Genomic DNA, 22,829 nt, shown 5'->3' on the forward strand with positions numbered 1-22,829 from the left:
TGAACTGTTGCCCACCTTTAGCTTCTTTACCTAACTTTAGGCTTACCAGTGGGCCTAGTGGCTGTTGATGTCTGATATACTATGTTTTTATTTCGTCTTCTAATGGAAAACAGTTATTCAGAGAAGGGGCCAGTAAATGTCTACTGTAGCCTCAGTAAGGCAAAATGGCTACTGTATATTTCACTGAGGTGACATCTTAATGTCCTTCCTACTGATGAAATGAAGGAGGAAGGAAAGGAGAAAAATGCTGGTAGAGATAGAAAGCAAAAGAAGATGTTAGGAAGTCTGAAGCAGAAGGAGATTGAAACGTATAAATTAAACAGCCACCTGATTTAAAAATAAATAAATAAATAAATAATGTTAAATCCTATTTATTTACCAAAAATAGAACAATTCAAGACAAATCTGTTTTTTTTTTTTGTTTTTTTTTTAAATCAGTAAAAAGGTTACAAAATTATGGTCAAAATAACAATCCTCAAAATTCATATAATAGAAATTTGGGAAGAGACTCTGGTTATGGCAGAATTCACTTCAATATAATCAAAAGTGTCTGAATAAGCCATTGTCATAAGCTGCACTATGTTTCATAAAGTTTCCAGTCATAACAGGCAAAAAAAAAAGCTTCAAAACATATATTTTGGAAAAACACCAAATGTAAATCGCAATGGATTTTGATGGATGATCTTTAGAGTCTTAACTTTTTGGTGATTGTGTTACATTTTTGGGGGGGAAGGGTATTTGGCGTACTATTTTTGCAAAACTTTCACAGAATAACTCACTCTCTTTACATTTATCATTCCTGTGAGCCTGAGACTGTGTGTGTGTGTGTGTGAGAGAGACAGAGTGAGACCGAGACAGAGACTATGGTGGAAGTTCACCATGAGGTCACCAGTTAACTAGTAGGTGGAGGCAGCGTAGTCTGGTAATAGCATTTGCTTAATGTATGTTCGTCTGTTTACCCTCTAAAGGGTAAACAGTGGTTCAGTGGGGGTTGCACATTAGCAGCCTGTGGGCAGTTACGCACTGCCTGTCTGCTTGCAGTGTGTGTCTGCAGGCCAAATCAAAACAGTCATCTTAAGCTGTTTTATACTGTAAAGTAAAGACCCTATACGAGCAAGTACTGTGGGAAGGTGACAGTGGGAAGAAAAAACACTCTTTGAACAGGAAGAAACCTCCGACAGAACCAGGCTCAGGGAGCGGCAGCCATGTGCTGCGAGTGGTTGGGAGTGAGGGCAGGAAGAACGAAGTGATAGCATACAAAGAGCTGAAGTGAAACACTGTTTAAAGCAATGAAAAGTGTTTGACTGCAGCCACTGTCTGTACTTTTCATACAGTTTTTTGTTTTTTCCTGGTAAACTCTGCTGTCGCTCTCTTCCCTGTTCTGTCTCACTTGTCAACCAATTAGCATTTGACCGATGCACAGCGTCATCCACGTCAATGTGCAGTTGTGATTTTGGAGGACTGCACGTGAACATGATCGTGGTAGTTGAAAACCCTTCTCTGTAGGCAAACTTCACTGCAAACGGACACAATTAAGCGCCACTCGTCCACCCACACACGTACCCTGACATTTCATTAGCTAGTGTCAGTGTGCTCAGTCATGTGGCAGCGCCCTGGATCTGGCTAATACCTCAGCCTGCAACTGTCTGCCTGCCTGCCTCCACGAACTGCTGGCTTTGATATGGAAATCCAGTCAGAAGAGCCTGGAAAGCCCTTAAACAGGGATGAAGGAAAGACCAGAGAGGACAGCATAAAAGGAAAAAAAGACCTCAACCTTTACTTACCCTTCACTGCTGCTGGCCTGAGAAGAGGCATAGGCTTAAAGGAAAAAAAAAAGAAGAAAGAACAACACCATAGACACCTTATTAAAGTAGCTAAAATTTAGGTACTGAGGTTCTCAACCATGTTCACTTGTTAAAACAGTTCAGAACAGGGTTCTTAGTAGAACAACTTTTAAATGCTCTGCTCAATCAAAAATTTCTTTTACCAGTTGAGGTGATTGACTTGAATATCAGCAAAAATTACAAGGTATTGATAAATTTCAAAATCTTGTGTTTCAGAAGCACTTACAGTATTATGTAGCATGTAATAAGATTTGTAATGTAGTTTCTGCCATCAAGTTGTACTACAGCTGAAGTTTTTGCATTTCAAAAGGAACTCCAACTATTTCAATCTGTGGGTATCAATGTCCTATAAATGTCCTGTTCTACTAAAGGAGAAAAAATAGAGGAAATCTTCCTATTTTTAATACATTTAATAAAACCGTGAGCTACAAAGCACGCTATTACTCAATGATGAAAAATGGTGGCACTCCAGAGCTTTAGTTGTTATGTCTAACAGACTGAAATATACAAAATATTTTTAAAAATGCCACACTGAGCTGTTTTTGGTTGTAATTTACAATGCACAGTAAACAAGGGAGCGATTAGTCCTCACACTTGTCTTGTGTAGAAGAAAAGCACAAAGAAGCAGAAAAATGCTTGCAGATAAAAGTCATGATAAAACTACGCGATACAAGTCGCGTAGTTTGCAGCGCTTTTCTCCCATTTGATGCACTCAGTTAAACGAGGGGGGTCATAGATGCCGCTGGTTAGAAGTGACCAAAAAAATCCAAAAGTCATGCCTATAATTTTTTCCTACAAGGAGTCTAAATGCCCACAGAATGCGATGAAAATCAATTTAAGAAATGTAAAGGATGAGAAATATTTGATGTTCTCCTGCTGAGCAGTAAACCATCCACTTTGGTTGTTGCTGCTACTTAAAGCAAGGCCAGTAATAATTGACCACATTTACGTGTGTGAGCATGAAATTGAACTGGATTTAAAAAAAAAAAAAAAAAAAAAAGTAAAACGACTATGTGATGGTTGATGTTCATTTCTGAAATTGCTGATAGGTGAATATGTTTTAGCATAAAATATAATCACAAAAGTTTGATCCATATGCTTCCCTTTAACAGTTGATGACAGGAAGCAGAGCTGTTTATAACACTCAACTGGTTAGAAGTGCAGTTGCTGCACCCTTTTCTCCCTTTTATTTACCGTTTGGGTGATGTCCAGGATGGTTTTTCCTTGTTTTCTTTATGTTCAGGTTCAAACCGAAAAGTGTGCACAGAATACATTTTTTTATCTCACTGTTTGGTTCAGAGTTTGGGTCCCAGTCCGTTTCAATCATTTGACGTAATGACCCAGATAGCATTAGGTCAACTTGTAAACAAAAATGGACACCAGGGTTCTAGCCATTGGTTGATCGCCTGGTGCTGTGCTGGCCTGAGAATTTCACCGGTTTGCTATCAGAACTGTTCGCTATTACCACAATTAGCAAGTGGGCATGGCTATTAGCACTAGTGGTTGTCCGATAGTTAGATCCCTGGGCACCCTATGAATAAAGGATTTTTTTTTCTTCAAATTTTATAAATTTACAATTATTTTTATGTCAGGTTTAAATTGAATGTTAATAAGTTCTACATGCTTAATGGTCAGGGTTCCTTTAAAACAATAACTCAAGCTATTTTGTCTTTCTTTTTTTGTGTATAGGTGCGATGGATGATGTACTGGATTGTATTTGCCCTCTACACTGTAGTAGAGACCATTACTGATCTAACACTGGCATGGTAAGTGCCTCATGAATACTAAACATAAATGCACAGCAATTATTCAGACATTATCTAAACCTCTTAATGTTACCAGCCCTCTCATATCTTCTCTGTCTGTGGGAATGGAAGACGAGTATTTTCTTGCTGAAATGAATTATATTGATGTGGAATTTTAGTCTTGTAGGTAGAATGAACTTGTGGTAATGAGGATGAGGGTTGGGTGAATGTGGAGGAAAGTCCTTTTCCATTGCAGGAACTTAACAATTCGTAACCTGATTTTGGTTATCCCTTCTGTTATGATTGTTATGCTATTTCAGCTACAAGGAACAATGTTAAGATTTTTAGGGGTTAGATTCTTGTCTGTTGGTCTGATGCCCACAGACCCTGATTCAACATCATTGAGTCAATTTGTGATTATATATGTGACACAGAGACAGTTTAAACCTGGAACTATGGCATGTTGCTTGGAAGAACTTGTGTGCGAAGTATTTTAAAAAGCTATGCATGGGTACTGCAGACAGCATTGCACATTACTAATTGCCCAATCTGGGAGCCCACCAGCCAGTTTGCTGAACAGACTAAAGTGAACAGTCAGTTCTTAATGTTGATATGTTGAGGCAGACCACTGAGTTAGCCAAATGAAATGAGAAATATTATGGTGTACTCTGCTATTCACCCCTTTCTAGTTTATGCCCACTTTTTTCAACTAATCAGCATTAAACCTGTACATAGTGTCATCACTGTTGATTTTTTTATTTCCTTGTTTTTGAGGACTGCATGTAAACACGTCTTTGTATAATGCTAATCATATTACTTCACTCTACATAGGCAAATACATACCTCTGCTACTGACCTATCAGCACATGAATTCACCATACTGTCAAATTTGATTCATCAGTAAATAGAATAATGTTGAATGAGAGGTGCAGAGAGGGCACCTCTCACTCAGGTATAGTTAAAAAGAGAAAAGTCTGACCACAGGGGGAATCAAGAAGTTGTCTAGAATTATCACACTTGAAAACAAAATGAAGAGCATGTCACAAAAGAGAAAAGAGAATATTGTTTAAAAATGGTTGTAAGAACAGACATTTTTAGACAATGAGGCAATGATGATCATGGTTGATATGTAGAAAAGGAAAAAAAAAAAAAAAAGAAGGTGCTAAGCAAGGTATAATATCTCCCTCTTCTCTCATCTCCACACAGCTGGCTATTATGTAATTTGGGTGTGAATGTCAGATTGGCATTTTTTTCCAGGAAGTCAGAGCAAGTGCTTGGATGTGTCAAGGAACTATGCAGTCCAACAGTTTTGAAGGATTAAAAAAAACATGCAGAGCTGTGCACAACAGAAAAAGTTTACAATTTGGGCGGAGAACAGGAGTGGCTGCATATTTGTTAAACTGGTTCCTGCAGTGGAAAAGGACAATTATGTACCATGGGTTAAGGTTAGTATTAACATGCTCCCATGTGTGTGTGTGTGTGTGTGTGTGTGTGTGTGTGTGTGTGTGTGTGTGTGTGTGTGTGTGTGTGTGTGTGTGTGTGTGTGTGTGTCTGTGTGTGTGTGTCCATGTCTAGGTTTCCTCTGTACTATGAGATAAAGATAGCTTTTGTGATCTGGCTGCTGTCTCCCTACACCAGAGGTGCAAGTCTCATTTACAGGAAGTGTCTGCATCCTCTGTTGTCCTCCAGAGAGAGGGTACGATCATTCATCCATCCACATATACCTCGCTAACATTCTCCTCATTGAGAATGTTAGTCACACTGCTTTTTACTTGATTAAACTGTGTTCTAGAGAAATGTAATTGATTGTCTTCTTCTAGGAAATAGATGATTATATTGTGCAGGCCAAAGAGAGAAGCTATGAGACCATGGTGAACTTTGGCAAGCAGGGACTGAGCATTGCAGCTACTGCTGCAGTCACCGCAGCTGTAAAGGCAAGTGTCTCTGAACCACTCACTATTCTATTCTTTTTGCTTGTTAGTTTTTTTTTTCACTAATGCATTAATATTACAATTTTATTTCAGATAGCGTGGCTGACACAGTGTTCACTTTGTTTCAGCTCTGTGTCAGCTTCAGCTCTCTTTGCCTGCAACAGCTCCCTCTGTCTATTTTGTACAGTAAAACAAATCCAGCAGATTGTTTTGCCAGATTCAGCCTGTGGGCACAGAATGTCTATATTTAGCTTGCTAAGTCAGATGTAAGAGGTCAGAGACAGTCATTGTAGCATTGGTGCATGAATGAGTGCATGGGAGATGAATCAATAGCCAATCCTGTAAGAGATCTTCACTTGATGATGTGATATATCTGACGATGTGTGATGTGCTCGTGTGCATGTCTCCAAAGCCCCTGGCTATCCTTCAGATGCTATCCCTGCAGACTCAATATAAATAAATTGCATTTGAACTGGTTTCATCAGCATTGCGTGAATACCTGAGTGATTCAGATAAGCCCAGCTGATCTCTTGTCAGGCTTCACTTTGCCGAGGTAATCCTGAGCAGTGTGGATCCACTGCTAAACACAATGAATCATGTCAAGTTACAAGATCTACACGCCGGCACTCTGGAGCTGTGATGTCAGCTCTGGATGGGTACGTTTTAGAGTTAGTGTGTCACTGATACCTGTTAATGTTTGTACAGGAATGTTTCGGTTAGTTTACCTGAGGGAAACAAGCTGTCATGGATGATGTTTGCTAAGCGCCACCCTTTCAGTCATGCTCTTAAATCTTAAATTGACAACGTCATTTGGACATGCTGGCACGTCCGTTGACACCAGAAGGACAAAGATAGGGAAGTTTTTTATTTTTAATTTTCTGGATTAATTTTGTTTTAGCTTGACCCAGTTATGGCAAAACATTTCTGATCAAGGGATGTAATTTTGTTGCAATTTTGTCAGCAAACAAACATACCAAAAACAATACCCGTTTCCCACCAGGGTGGGGTAATAAAATAAATAATACTATAAATATTAGAACAAATAAAAATATGCTCCAATATATCAGCTGCAAATTCATTCTTTAAAAAAATAAGCAATACTAGTAATCTTGCTCAAACTGTGGTCTGATTGCTTTAATCACTCAATCCATATTTCCAGTTGGAGAGAAGTGAGTTGAGCTAGTGTGGGTAACTATGGATGTGGACAGAATTATTAGCCCCCCTATGAAAATGTCATTTAAAAAATAAAGAACAAGGAAGTCAATTATGTATCTTTTTTGCTGGGTAACAGCATGCAGTGATCTGTCGTTTTCAACAAGTCTCACGCTGTCTCCTGAGCAGTCCCACCCCATTCTGCTTTGGCAAATCTCTCAGGCTCCTCCAGATTTGATGGTCTTCTGGCAGAGACCTTGGTCTTCAGTTGACCACATGGATTTTCAATGGGCTCCAAGTCAAGAGTTTTGTGCAGGCTAGTCAGTAATGTTCACTTTGGTCTTCTGGAGTTAATTCTTCACCAGGAGTGACGTATGTTTTGGGTTGTTGTTGTGTTGGAAGATAAAGTGACAGCCAGATCCAGTTTTGCTGCTGACTACTTCCAAAATCTTCACATATTCTTCTTTCTTCATGATTCCTCCCACTTTGAGATTCCCAGCTCCAGATGCACTGAAGCATCCCCACAACATAATACTCGCCACCATGTTTCAATATGGGGACAGTGTTCTTTGGGTTGTATGCCTCTCCCTTCTTTCTCCACACATAAACATTTTCTATTCAACAAAGAGCTCTAGTTTCATCTCATCTGACCAAAGAACATGCTTCCAATATGCATGATCTTTCTGCAGGTTGTTCTTAGTATACTTCACTCTGGCTTGAAGGTGTCTCGTCAGTTTTTCTTGGTCTGCAATCTCACAGTCCACTCCTGTGCAGGGTTCTAGTGATTGTTTTCTTTGAGACTACAATTCCCGACTTGGCTGAGTCATTCACTAGTGTCTTGGCAGTTGTTCTGGGGTCTTTAGGCACATCTCTCACTTGTTTTCTTTCCAGAGTGTTTGAAATGTTTTGCTTCCTACCTTCCTGCCAGGCTTGCTCTGTACTGTTTAGCACTCTTTGAATTTCTTGATATTTCTCACTCTAGTTCTTGACACTTGTGTATCCATTTCCTGCTTTCTAAACATCAACAATTCTTTTTCTCAAGTTTAAATTAACTTCTTTTTTTCTTTTGGCTTTCTCAAGTGACAGCTTAAACCCTTGATGAAATATTTATACACAGCTAGTCACCAAGGCTAGTTTTTGCTGTTCCTTGTGCAGTTTTCCCTGTGACTGTAGACAGCCTTCTTTTCTTTCTCGGCGTCTAAGGATAGACAGGGACTCTTGCAGGCATAAGCTGCCCCATCAGATCTGGAAGAATTGTGCCTCTCTCTTCTTTCCTCTCCATGCATGTTTTATCATCACAGGGTTAGTAACAGTGCTTTTTCAGGTCCTTTAAAGGCTTCTTGTGTTTTAGTGGGAATTTGATTAACCTTTGCTTGTACAATAAAACCATCTGTATTGCACATAAAATCAATCTGTCTGAACAAAACAGCTCAGAGAACACTTTAAAAGATTTCAGCTGAGCCTGGAGCCGTGATTTCCTTTACAAATGCATCTCAGCATTTACACCATGGCTGCCTAGAATGGGATTTTACAGAGTGAGAAAGCAACATTTCAGGCAACCATATGCACCACCAAATTTACAATTCAAGGCTGCTTTTTTGTCAGTTTCACAGAGCATAAAGCAAAATTCTTCCTCTGGGACTACAGTGCAGAAGAGGCCAGATATGTGTGGACATGAAGCATTAAGAAAATAATAAAACTAAGAAATACAACAAAAAAAGAAATCATTATATGATGATTATATGACCTGACCCCTTTTCAGAATAAAACAGACACATTACCTCTGATTACAAGTAACTACAACATGAATACGAATTACAGGCGTTGCTGATCTTGTTGTCCATGTTGTCCACATGTCCATTTGGCATGCCTTGTGTATGTAAATGTTCATTGCTATGTTTCTCAAGTGCCTTACTGTATTGAGAAATTATTCCTAAAATGCCCGTCTGTGTGGCTGCGCAGTGAAATGAGTTGGGTAATAAGAGACCTTCGGCAGAACTGGGCTCAGGGAGGAGCAGCCATTAGACACCATGTTTCTGAGATTTTTAGGGCCAAATCACATAACATTAATTTAGTTTTGTCCAAATTTAGAAGAGACATAAATCACCCAGGTCTCTGTCTGTAAGACATGCCTGTACAGCACGAGTCTATGCATAAATAATATCAAAGCATACCATTGTAGATCAGAATAAATTCTTGTCATCCAAGTAGCTCTTGGTTAACATTTTGCTAATTTTCAAAAATGAAGCAGTTACAGTTTGAACATGGCCTACGCTGGAAAAGTTTGTTCCTTGTTACTGCTTTTAGGATAGCACAGCCATGCAACAAATATACATTTAGGTTTTTCAAGCTCCAGAGACATTTAAGTTGTAGAAAACCCTGTAAAAACATCAGCACTTTTCTCTTGCACAGAACTCAGTATTGTATCATGAAAATGTTTCAACTGTGTCCTTTAGGTTTTCGTGTTTATGAGGCCTAATACAGCATCACTGGCCTGAAAAGAAGGCAGAATATTTACTTCGGTTTTCAAAGTGACTGAGAACCCAATCGCTGTTCAGGAATTAGAGTAGAGGGGCGCATCTCAGATAACCCTTTGTTGGTGAAACAAATCTTTGAAAACTGTGTAGTTTGGACATGTGCCCTATCACTGCTGGATCTAAAAGAGGTGACTACAGACCTGTTATCACCTCAGTCTCATTAAATATGTATTCATACTGTGAATTCTTTATTGTGTGTTTCTAGGTCATTAAAATGCAGGTTTGTGAATGTTTTGGGTCCTGTGGGAAAAACTGCAGACCTCTACTGGACTTTTTCATTATTGTTAGAAATGCTAAAAACCTCAGTATTTGTCTGCACCAGGATGCTTCCTTCCTTCCTTGTGACCTTTGTTTTTTTTCTCTGTCTGCACTGACATCCTTGTGTCTTCAGGGTTTCTGTGCTTCAGCAGGCTGCTCTGGGAGGTAAAAACCAGTCAGTGTAAGCAGCATGGACAGAATGTTCACCTTCTGTTTCATACAGCACAGTGGTCCATTGCTGCCATGCTACCTACCCTTTGATTTTTATCCATGTGTGTTCTTTTACCAGACCTGCTATTTGAAAATTATCAGTTTTAATTAGATTTTCCTTTTGTTTAAGACATCAACTCAATGGTGCTTGCAAGTTCATTTCACTCATTATTTACAACCTGCTATTTCTTTATTTAATTCTTTATTTCACTTATATCCCCTACTGTGTTGAGTATTTTTTAACCCCTGTTGAAACCTTAATTTCATTTTAACAAGAACATATTAGGGGCTTTGTATGTTTAACCCCCCCCCCCCCCCCCCCCCCCCCAACAAAACAAACAAACAAAAAATAAATGAATATCAAAAACTTCTTTCATTATAGTGTATTATAGCTTCAACAAATTATACTGCTTAACAGTGGACAGATGCAGGACAGTTTGTATTGGTGATTACATCTATAGGGAAGAACAGTTCTGTATTTTTCATTGCAAATATATGACTTGAGGATTTTGAGAATATTCAAGTTTTTTTTCTTGCCAAATAAATTAGATTTTTTTTAACCTACATTGGCCCTAATATAATGTTGTATACTGTATATACTAGCCTATATATACTAGCCATTTTTTTTCACTTGTTTGTTACTTTTTTGCTGTTGGTTTTTTGTGAAATGTTTTTGTGGCACCGTCTTCATCATGACATCCATAACCTGAATATTTTCTGTATTTCATTATTCACAATAAGTGTGTCCTTGTCAACATAATTGTGTGTGTCCAATAGTTATTAGTTATCGAGTTGCATTGGAAACATAGCGTTAGAGTGCTGAAGCCTGTTGTTATTATAGCTGTGGGAAGGAGGACTGTAGGATTTGCCCCTATTAATTACACAGAAACCTCATTGGGAAGCGATCATTTAGTGGCTAGTATGAACAAGGAGAATCATTACAGGAAGCAAAGCCTATTTCAGTGTTTGAGTTCCTGATTGTTGATTTAGAGACTTGAAAAACATGTGAACTTGTCCTTTTATGCAAAAGGTTTCTTGTCTCCTGGTATTCTCACCTGCACATCTGCTCCAGCAGGTAGAATTCAATATCCAATGACAGAATACTAACTGATGAACACTTCACACGTGTTTATTGCTAATAATCAAAAAATGAGACTAATAAAAACATCAGTTTCATGATAAAACATCCATAAGGCCTTTAAGACAATGAACAATCACTTCATGTATTGTCAGTTATATACACACATCAAAAGAGGAATTCAGGGGCATTCAGCTGACATTCTACACACAATTTAGATCTATTAACAACACAAGTATAGAATTTATGTTTATCACTAGTGTATACTGTCCTTTCATTTAACTTGACTATATACAGTACTCAAAGAGTACAAAAACACAGCAAGTTGTACAAATAACATACAGAACAGAATGCCTCCTACAAAAAAATAAAATCATGAGGAAACTATAACATTACATTTAGCATGTTTATCGTTGTATCCTTTAGGTGCCAATGTCTGTAAGGAAAATATCCATAAAGTCTCTTTTCTCTTTAGTAACAAATCATTATCTCCTCTCCTAGGTGGTGCCAAAACATGTTCAATACCACAAAAACTTAATTTTTCATATCATTGAATTGGTCTGCTACTGGATAATCCCTATCAAGTTGGCTAATTGCACCTTTACTTTATTTTACATTTCTAACTACAGAGGCATGTCTGCGTATATAAAATGAGTTATTGCTATCAGAATTAACATTTTGACTAGTGAGAAATTGTAGATATCTTTAATGAGAACTAACACTAGTTAAAATTACATGGATATCTTTGCTTGGAATTTTTAGTAGTTAAAAAGCAATTTCTGTAACAGTAACTGATAGATTTTTCAATAGAGTTCAGTTATATGACTGTAGCCTGTAATATGGAACAGCCACACTTTTTTTTTAATTTTAAGTATACAGACAATACCAGATAATTCAGATAATCATGGTATGATTAGGTGTTGTGGGAAGCTAGAATTGTCACTCACACACTACATCAGCATGGTTTGTCCCATTGATCTCTGAGAGTTCCAGTTTGCTTGTGATGTAATATTTAGTATTGTGTGTGCTGCAGGGTCAGGGGGCCATCACTGAGAAGCTGCGTAGCCTGAGTATGCATGACCTCACACAGATAGACCAGCAGGACGACAGAGGAAACCAGCTGTACCAGTACAGCTCCCATTCAGCCAACCCTGCTGTCAGGAGGTCTCGCAGCACTGACGCTACTGACGGAAATGGTACACACACACACACACACACACACACACACACACACACATTCAAACTACAGTGACAAAAAAAATAAACAAAAAAGAGTGAATAGTGCACATACCTAAGTATCTACTACGTCTACTTATTATTTGCATAGTTTTCACCAGTTTGTCCAGCACTAAGAATTGGAGTTTCTGTTATAATTATGACCACATAATCATGAGAGCATATTGAGTCCAAGTAGCACATTGCATATTAAAGAATTTAATAAGAGAAACATAGTGAAACAAATTTTGTGCTATTACAGGATTGAAATCTCAAATATAATACTCACAGCTGTTCAAAAACATGTTTTTTTCCCCTTCAGATCAAACCTTTAAAAGGGTCACCCAGTGCTGTAGACAGGAAAAAGAGCCTGATGTCATTATGTTGATTGCTGTTACTGTATCTGCAACAATCTGACTAGATTAAGGCATTAATTAACACTCTGTGGATCAGTAACACTCTTTCCAGTGATAGTTAATTTTTTTTATTATGTGTTTGCAGATAAACATCCACTCAGAATCCATAGATATGGGACTATCTTATAAGTAGAGCTCTCACTTTATTATCTGTGTGCAATTAGGCATTAGGGTGGAGATTGGCATTAGGCCTACTTCCTGAATATAAAAATAGTATTTAATGAAGATTGACATAAATAAGTCATAAATAAGATAAAATTATTTAATTGCGGTGCATAATAATAATACCAAATAAAAAAAATCCTAATAATAAGGCATAAATAGGGGAAGACTATGACTTTGTTAAACAACCACATGCGCTTATTACCTTTGTACTTTCCCCCCTGTGTTTGTCCCTTTTGATGAGAACTACAGGCTGGTTGGCATTTCAATGAAAGCACTCTGCAGCGTAAAGTGAGAGTGTGTGAGATGACTTCCCAGTAGACAGGGGATGAGATAAGGTTGCACGGGATGCCAGTGGAATTTCAAAGACATGTTCTCTGTCTCTCTCTCGTGATCTCTCATATACACACACACACACACACGCGCGCACAAATACAGCCAGTAGGTGAGGCATGGAGAGAGACAGGAGGAGAGGACAAAGATGAATGTATAGGAGGAGAATGGAGATGTAGGGGATGGAAGAGAAGTGAATTGGAAGAAGCGATGGAAGGGTGAATGTAAGGAAGAAAGACTGGTAGCTGGTATTAGCATACCGAAAGAAAGAATGTATTATGTATTCAGCTCAGCCAGAAAGGAAGGAGCTATAGCGAGATGAAGACAGGCAAGGGAAGAGAGATGTTTATATCTAACAACTGTTTTTTCGTGTGCTTCTCACTGCTGTGGAGGACATTCATATATCTGACATCCTTTTAGTGCACTTAAAAAGTAACTGGTGACATTCCATATTTATTTTTACTATCAACAAATCTGATGTGCATAGCCAAACCATCAATGAATTGATCTACTAACAGTATTGTGTGTATGTGTATGAAAGGGATGTAACAATTCAAGACTGGAATTTGTAGTCAGTGAATTGGAAATACATATAATGGAGTTTGTAATTTTGGGGGCATTCATGATAGCAGCAAACATGAATGGGAAGGTTTACAAGATGGTAGTTAGACCCTCGCTTGATATATGGTTTTGAAACAGTGGCGCTGACAAAAAAACAGGAGGCAGAGCTTATATGCTAGTCAGATATATAAGGAAGCATATGGCGGCACAGTATGAGTTCCTATGTATACATGAAGACCTAAGAAAAAATTATTTGTAGTAATGATTATACACTAAGAAAAAGAGTCGCCTCAAGGTGCATTATATTGTAAGGTAGAGACCCTACAATAATTACAGAGAAAACCCAACAGTCAAAATGATCCCACTATGAGCAGCGCTTGGCGACAGTGGGAAGGAAAAACTCCCTTTTAACAGGAAGAAACCTCCAGCAGAACCAGGCTCAGGGAGGGGCAGTCATCTGCTGCAACTGGTTGGAGCTGAGGGGAGAGAGACAGGGCAAAAGACATGCTGTGGAAGAGAGCCAGAGATTAATAATAAGTAATGATTAAATGCAGAGTTGTGTGTAAATACAGTAAAAAGAGGTGAATGAAAAGAAACACTCAGTGCATCATGGGAAACCCCCCCAGCAGCCTAGGCATATAGCAGCATAACTAAAGGATTGTTCAGGTCACCTGATCCAGCCCTAACTATAAGCTCGATCAAAAAGGAAAGTTTTACAGAAGTTCCACAGAAGAGGGGCCTGAAAGCTGAAGGCTCTGCCTCCCATTCTACTCTTAAGTATCCGAGGAACCACAAATAAGCCAGCAGTCTGAAATCTGCTCTCTTTCTAGTCCCTGTCAGTACTCTGGCTGCAGCATTTTGGATCAGCTGAAGGCTTTTCAGGGAGCTTTTAGGACAGCCTGATAATGAATTACAATAGAATAGGATGTTTCTAATTTTAGAAATATTGTGCAAATGCAAAAAAGCAGTGCTACATTTTTGGTTGATATGTGCATTGAAAGAGGATGGATGGATGGATGGATGGATGGATGGATGGATGGATCTGGCTTCATGGATAGATAAAGCTGGGTATCATCTGCATACCAATGAAAATGTATGCAATGTTTTCTAGTAATACTGCCTAAGGGAAGCATGTATAGTGTAAGAATCAAGAATCAAGAATCAAGAATGCCTTTATTAGTCCCACAAATGGGGAAATTGCAGTTAACAGAACATCCATCCGGGGGGGGGACAGATGTCTGAGGTCATGCAACCGTTTCACAACGGCGCTACCTTTAAATAAATAGAATTGGTTCTAGCAACTGGTTCTAGCAACTCCATTAAATGGGCAGGTCATTGTTTACTCCATGGTTCTAGTGGAACTCCATAATTAGCCTTAGTGTGTGAAGAAGACTCCCCATTTACATGAACAAATTGGAGTCTATTAGATAAATATGATTCAAACCACTGGAGAGCAGTACCTTTAATACAATGGCATGCTTAATTTTTGTAATAAAATGTTATGATCAAAAGTATCAAATGCTGCACTGAGGTCTAACAGGACAAGCACAGAGATGAGTCCACTGTCAGAGGCCATAAGAAGATCATTTGTAACCTTCACTAATGCTGTTTCTCTACTGTCAGTTAGCTGTTTTACAACTACTCTTTCAAGATTTTTTTTTTTTAGATAAACTGAAGCTGGCTTATAATGACCTAAGACAGCTGAGTCAAGTGTTGGCTTTTTAAGTAATAGGTTAATTACTGCCACCTTAAAAGCCTGTGGTGCATAGCCAAATAATTCCTCTGCAGATGATCAGTTAGCTGTTTTACAACATACAGTAAAAGTTGCCTAAGTCAGATTGAAATGTCCCATGGAATTTCATCTGAATTGTAAAAAATCTGTAAGTTGGATAAAATCTGATTCTTCAAAATATCAAACAGTTTGGGGTCTAATATTGAATTGAACGTGAGAGCAGGAAATTAGCCTGATTCTGCCAGGGGTTTCTTCCTGTTAAAAGGAAGTTTTGTGTTACACTGTATGCTCATACACTATATGCACATGCATGTACACTATATGCATGTGCATATAGTGTTCAGTTTTTTTGTTTGTTTTTTGTTCTTGTGTGGGAATAGGAATTGTGAGCTGGTCTGTGTCTTATTCCAGCCTCTTCTGTCTGAAACGGGAATGGGAGAGAGAGTAGCTTTCAGCTCTGGACAGTACAAGGGGAGCTCTCAGAGACTCCAATATGCCATTGACAACATTAGTGGGAGCTAAAACCAGAATAAATAGAAATTACACTGCTGTTCAGATATCAGGCCCATGTAGCCTGTTACAGTTACTCCGGCTCTTTTTCTGACATTTTTAACTGTTTATTTTCTTCGTTGTCACACTGGATTATTACTGGTGACTTCTTATAACATCCATTTCTCAAGATATAATGGACGAGAGACTGCTCAGTTATTTCTTTTCACCATATTGTTAATACTTGCTATTAATAATGCTACATTTGCATGGTAACCAGAACCTCAACAATAGATATCCCTCCAAAAATCTGAGGATGACACAGAGGATGCAGGAAGCTCCTGTTGTCACGGGCAGCATTAGAGCATTGGGGCTGCACTGTAGTTGTGATGTTTTGGCAATCAGCTTCACAGGGGCTTCACAATTTATTAATTTGGACTGTTTCTGGCATTGTTCATTTGTCAAGTCCAAATGAACTTTGTTGTCATTATACTGATACTTAAGTGTACAGCACGTACAGTACATATAATAGTGCAACATAATAGTGCAAGGCAGTCTTGTGTATGTCTTTTATGTCTTTTAGCCAAGGCTAGTTTGCACAAGATGCACAAGCATGAGCTGTAATCATAAGCTGATTGCAATTTGCTAAACAGCTGCAGATGTTATTATTAACAATGATTTTTCTGAGGTTATGCTGTTGTACTTTTATGGCAGGGGAGCCAAGGAGGGAGACAGCAGTACTGGTGTCTGCTGACCTCTGCTGGAGCAGTTGTCTCTCTCATTCACACCTTAAATTCGTTCAATTCTACAAACAGCGTGTGTGTGCGTGTGTGTGTGTGTGCGTGCGTGTGTGTGTGTGTGTGTGTGTGTGTGTGTGTGTGTGTGTGTGTGTGTGTGTCTAGGTGACCTGAACACTTGAAACATTGAAAATTTATTGACTGATTTAGGCAAACCTAAAACTTTTGTTAAAAAATTACTTGGACCATTATTTTTAAGAGGGTGACAAAATTCTTCTTCTTACATACAAGGTCTTGAATAATCAGACCCCATCTTATCTTAAGGGCCTCATAGTACCATATCACACCAATACAGCACTTTGCTATCAGACTGCTGGCATACTTGTGGTTCCAGAGCCTTCAGGTTTCAGCACCATCTCCCAGTTTGGATTTCGGAGACAGACACCCTCTCTATTTTTAAGATTAGGCTTAAAACTTTCCTTTTTGATCAAGCTTATAGTTAGGGCTGGATCAGGTGATCCTGAACCTTTCCTTAGTTATACTGCAATAGGCCTAGGCTGCTGGGGGGTTCCCATGAAGCACTGAGTGTTTCTTCTTCACTCACCTCTCTTCACTCTTTACGTGTTTATACACTACTCTGCATTTAATAATTAGTTATTAATCTCTGGCTCTCTTCCACAGTGTGTTTTTTCCCTGTCTCCCTCCACTCAACCCCAACTAGTCATGGCAGATGACTGCCCCTCCCTGAGGCTGGTTCTGCCAGAGGTTTCTTCCTGTTAAAAGGGAGTTTTTCCTTCCCACTATCGCCAAGTGCTCACGGGTTCATTTGACTGTTGGGTTTTCTCTTGTAATTATTGTACCATTTTTACCTTACAATATAAAGCATCTTGAGGAGACTGTTGTGATTTAGTGCTATAAATAAAATTGACTTGAACTGAATTGAGGCAAAAAGAAAAGGTTGAGAAAAAAAAAAAGAAAAAAATTAATGCACTTAAAAATGAATTATTAAAACAACTGGAGGTTTATGAGGAGGATGCTATTAATAAAGCATACGATAAATGTTTAAAGATATTCAAAATATTATATGACAAGAATTTTCTTAATAAGGCGATGCAGTAGTGGTCAAAAACAATCAATCAGTAGATCACTAAAGGGAGAAAAATGCCTACGCAATGCCTGTTTTCAGGCAATTTGTTAAAAAAAAAGAGAGTAAATATAAAAACTATTAAATAAACTAATATTATGAGGGTTTGTAAAAAGGAATATTATAATAAAACAGTAAAGAAAATAAAAACAATATTAAAGGTTAAACAATACTATTAGAGATTGATAAATTCATACAGCTTACCCTGAATATTTTATTAAAAATGACAGAATTATAAAAGAGATGAAAGATATAGGTTTTAATTAATTTTCTGTAAACATGGGATATTTGTCAAACATGGGTTTGACAAATATTGGGGGAAACCTAGGGGGATGAAATCCTCACTTTCTTAGAGCAGTAGAAAGAAAATAAATCATAGAAACTGTTAAAAAATGTAATAATAATAAAACAACTGACTAGAGTTATATTGATATGACAGCAGTAAAGAGCTATTGAAGAAATTTAAAAACCACTAACACACACCTGTAACTTGTGTTTTCAGACCAGTACATTTCCAAAACAAAAGATGAAGGTAGCTAAAGTAATACCTTTATATAAAATAGGGGACAGACACCAGTTTACAAATTACAGGCCTGTTTATTTGCTCTCTCCATTCTCTAAGATACTGGAAAAAAACTCTTTAGAGATTAGATGATTTAATTGAGAAACACAGCCTGATCACTGACAGCCAATAAGGGTTCAGAAAACACAGATCAACATCTTTGGCATTACTAGAATTAAAGAAATCTCAAATTCTATTGACAAAAAGGATATGCAGCAGGAATATTTATAGACAACATTATCAGAGGGGTTGGACTTAATTCTTTGAGCAGCTATTCAAGAAACAGGCAGCAGTTTTTAGAAATATGTGAATACAAATCAAACTTGATGGATATAAATTGTGGAGTTCCTCAGGGGTCAGTGCTAGGCCCAAAAATTACATAGATGACATATGTAGAGATTTAAACATACTAAAATTTGCATTATTTGGGGATGATACAATCATCTTTGTTAAGGTGTGAGTTTACAGCAGCCTTTAGACGCAATCACAACAAATATAAATACACTGAAACACTGATTTGATATTATCAAATTGTCATTACGTTTGAGGAAAACAAAGGTTATGTGGTTTGGAAAACAAAAAGTAACTAATCAAGTACAAATAATGGTAGATAATATATGTGTAGAAAGGGGTGAGTAATATGAGAATAAATTTCTGGGTGTGATGTTAGATCATAAAATTTGCTGGAAGCCTAATATTAGACACGCAAAAGCAAAAATAGCAAAGAGTGTCACTGTGTTAGGAAAAAAAAGGCACATTCTGAACCAGAAATCATTGCATATTTTATACTGTTTGATGGTTTTATCTTATTTGAATTACTGTGTGGAGATATGGGGTAACATAAAAAAGCAAGAAAGAATCTGTTACCAGAAAATATTAAAAAATGTTTGCAGACAGAGAAGGGGTTATGAGCTGTGGAAAGTCAACAATGAGGAGCATGTGCATAGTAGTCAGTGTATAAAGATAATATAAGAAGAGACTGTGAGTTAGATATGCATTTATTTATAGTATATACGTATATTTCAGATTGTATAATCAAACCAGATCTATAAGATGAGCTAGATTGGGGTAGGAATTATTACGCATTTGCTTCCTCCTACTTTGTTTTGAATGGAAAATGGTCAACATTTTTTTTTTATGTGAACATGATGGCTTTCACAGATTTCATGTTCATTTGTTTTTCTTATGTGTATTAACACTTTTTACTTATATGTTCATAAAAAGTGCAAATATGGTTTTTCCAATGATGATAATGGCTGATTTGTGTGTTTTGGTGATTGCTGATGTGTCTGTTTTCCAGAGTACTATTATGAGCCTGAGGAAAGGACAGATGAAGAGGCTGAGCCAACCTTCTCTGAAGACGAGGCTGTCAGTCAGAAAGGACTGAGGCGATCGCAGAGTGTCAAGATCTCACGATCCAGAGTTCGCAAAGATGTAAGTGTCCTGTTCCATACTTCTGTCTACAAAAATATCTCAGAAAGGGAAAATGGACATAAAAATATGAATAAAACAAGAGCACTGCTGTAGGGGAGATTGTATGTGTGTGTTGGCGGAAAATCCTTGTCTCAGAGTCAACTGCACTGAAGCGCTCGACTGTATGAGCATATTCATGAGTGTATTACTTACATTTTGTCACCAGGCTCGTTATGGATCACTGAAGCTTAAAGGCAAGAAGAGACCAGCACTGAGCTCTGTTAACTATGGAATGTGAAGAGATTACTGCTGACACATACGTATACACACAGCTGAGCCCTCTGCTGATTGGTGGATGGCACTGTCAGCTGGTTTTTCAGCTCTGACTTTTCACCCTGCTGAGCTCTTCGATGATTACCTTTCTGCTGACATATTTATTACAAGCAGTGGCTCCTAGAAAGCTTATTCTCAGCAGACTTTTATTTTTCTTTGGTCTGATGGAGTACATGATGTCTTCGGTGTGGAATGTGTGTTTTATTAGTTTTTCATTAGTATTGTAGACCTTTTCATATGTGTGTCTAGTTTAGATTTTAGATAGCTGTCTGTTTTGTGTAATATTACAGAACACATGCCACTTACTAAGGCATCCTCTGTGAGGAGTACATAACCTGTAAGTCATGCTTCACTAGAGTTTTAATCACTTCCCGTGATGTTATTCCTCACGGCATAAGAGAAAACCATCAGTAAGAGTGTGGAAAATCGCTTTGGTTCATGTTCAGCCTCCACCAGTGTGACCTTTGCTTTGTCTTTTTAGTTCAATCATTTATTTTTCTTGTGGAAAGACCAAAATATGGGGCAAACAAGTCAAAATATGACTGGGCCTCAACTATTGTGTGCTTGGCTGGAATCGCTTGACACTAAAAGCAAACATGTTCTGCATAGATGTTTACATGAAATATATTGATTTTATTGATTATATTGATTTTAAACATTATACCTTATTAATTACTTCAACCCGTGACTCTTCTTAAAGCTTTAGCCAGACATGTGTCGATGTGAGAGCAGCAGAACAAGCGCAAATATCTGATAACACATTATACAGTTTTTATTAGCAGCATTCTGGATTATGTGACTATGAGTAATATAAAAATGGACCCACCCAGTTGGATTGAGTTTATTGTGACTTTTAGCTCAAAGTGACACATCACCGTCCTCAGAGTATAATATTAAATGTTGAACTTTACTAGCTTTAATATTTGGAATGGCGAACCTCATGCATTTTAACAAATCCAAAGTCTTTATTATTGCCATATAATAGTCATCTAATTATGATTTTATGACAGCTGTTAGTTTCAGCTGCAGACTCTTTCAGCAACCTCAAATATGGCACTAGTTTTGCTTCTGCTGCCTTTTAGCCATTTCATCAGCTTGTTTCTAGTTGTGCTACTAGTTTTGGATTCTTGACTTCTGGATGCTCAGTGTACTAATGGAGACCAGTTTTAGGGATATCTTAAAAGTAACATTCCCTTTCACAACATTGACAGTTCAGACATGAACATTTGAATGTTAGGAGAGAGCAGGGTTGAAAGAATCACGTGCAGAACTGAGTCTGAAACACTTGAGTTCATTTAGAGAGCACTGTCTCTTCTGTCAGAGGGCAGGGGGTGAACACAGATAGAAAAAGTAGAAAAAACAATTGAATAAGAGAATCATTCTTTTGGGTTTCTGTGAGAGCATTTCAGCATTTACAAAGTTCTGCAGCTCCTACTCTTCTCATTTCCTGCTTTTTACTTGTGCTTTTATTTCTGTGTGTCCTGATCACACCCTTGGTTGTAAATTTCAAGCTGTTTCATAGTGGCATTGAAGATTTGCTTTCTGGATTGTGTTTTGTGTGTGATGATCAAAAGGTCTTTTATATTGCAACCACATGTTTTGCACATATACCTCCTCTTAAACCTTTTTATCATTATGCTGTTCTTGCTATATAATGTTACTTGGCTGTGGGAAGGTGCACCGCTTGGGATGGCTTAACCATTCTTGATGATAGATGCTAATACTAACAGCTCCTCATAGCATTTGAAAGTGTGGCTTGTTGTGCAGCTTGATTGGAGGCTGCAGAAGATTCCTTGTGCAGTTGCTATGTTGCGGGGAGAGAGGTTTATATTTTTATCGTTTCTCTGGCAGAAACGCTCTCCTTCCAATATGTCAGAGTGCTTCTGGTTCAGCAGGATGTCTGTCCTAAAGCAGTCATTTTCTTGTTTGTCCTTTGCTGTGATGCAACAAGCCAAACTTGTTCACATCAGTGGGTCCATTTAATGATTGTAACTGACTAATGACACCAAAGCTTTATGTACCCACACAAAGCGTGTGGCTGGGGTTGTTTCATCTGGTGTGTGAATTATTATTATTATAATTTTCAATGTAATAAAATAAAATATGCCTGATTACAGTCAGAGCAACAAATCATGTGGTCTGTCTATTATTATTATTATTATTATTATTATTATTATTGTAGTAGTAGTAGTAGTAGTAGTAGTACTGCTGCTGAGAATATACAGCACTTAATTCTAGACATGTACAATGTATACACAGATAAAGGGAACACTTTTTATGACTTGTACTTGACTTGGATGCCTTCATCTAACTAAATATTCAGTTATGTTGGAGTAGATTGTAGGGAATACAAGTACCTGAGTGTCAACATTGACAACAGACTGAACTGGAAGACCAACACAGAGGCTGACTACAAGACTAGTTTCCTTGGGACATAGAACCTTGAATGTCCCAAGGAAACTAAGAACCTTTAACATTTGCAGCAAAATGTTTCAAGCAAAGTATAGGGGAAAGCAGGGCTGGTTGGCACACTTAGCACTCTCATATTTCTCTCTCATGTGATAGTTTAAATAGTGAAACCACTGAAGGATTTAGATCTCAAAAAAAAAAAATCTGATACCATTAATGTTCACAAATGATTAATGAATACAATAATTTCAGCAAAGTCATGTTTTGTACTTGTACTTGGTTTGAATAAATAGATGTGATCGGGTCAAGAGGGCAAACATTTCAATATTAGATTTTTATGACTGCACCTTTCAGTGGCCTGGAGAATAACAGTGTGCCAGCAAACCTGTCAGTCAATCAGTCCCAGTCTCCCCTACTTTGCTGTGGTTTGCTGGGAAGCGGTACTGGAGCTGGTGGCACTAACAGACTGAATAAGCTGATCAGGAAGGCTGGATCTGTGATTGGCTGCAAACAGGACACATCTCCAGCTGTTTGGGAGAGGAGGTCACTGAAGAAACTTATTCTTCGT

The 22,829-nt window shown here is 37.9% G+C and overlaps 1 protein-coding gene across 2 annotated transcripts in view; it reads left to right on the plus strand.

The window, feature by feature from the left end:
* Positions 1-21,982, plus strand: part of reep3b (receptor accessory protein 3b) — a 41,932-nt gene extending 19,950 nt beyond the window's left edge. For both annotated transcript variants that reach the window (XM_030755305.1, XM_030755304.1), the window contains 6 exons: positions 3,534-3,610; positions 5,165-5,285; positions 5,410-5,523; positions 11,789-11,951; positions 19,407-19,540; positions 19,746-21,982. In XM_030755305.1, the coding sequence (XP_030611165.1) occupies positions 3,534-3,610; positions 5,165-5,285; positions 5,410-5,523; positions 11,789-11,951; positions 19,407-19,540; positions 19,746-19,817 (681 nt within the window). In that variant the 3' untranslated portion in view covers positions 19,818-21,982. The remainder of the gene's footprint in view (positions 1-3,533; positions 3,611-5,164; positions 5,286-5,409; positions 5,524-11,788; positions 11,952-19,406; positions 19,541-19,745) is intronic.
* The last annotated feature ends 847 nt before the right edge of the window (positions 21,983-22,829 follow it).

The sequence above is a fragment of the Archocentrus centrarchus genome, chromosome 19 (genome assembly GCF_007364275.1).
Source record: "Archocentrus centrarchus isolate MPI-CPG fArcCen1 chromosome 19, fArcCen1, whole genome shotgun sequence".
NCBI classification, from domain to species: Eukaryota; Metazoa; Chordata; class Actinopteri; order Cichliformes; family Cichlidae; genus Archocentrus; species Archocentrus centrarchus.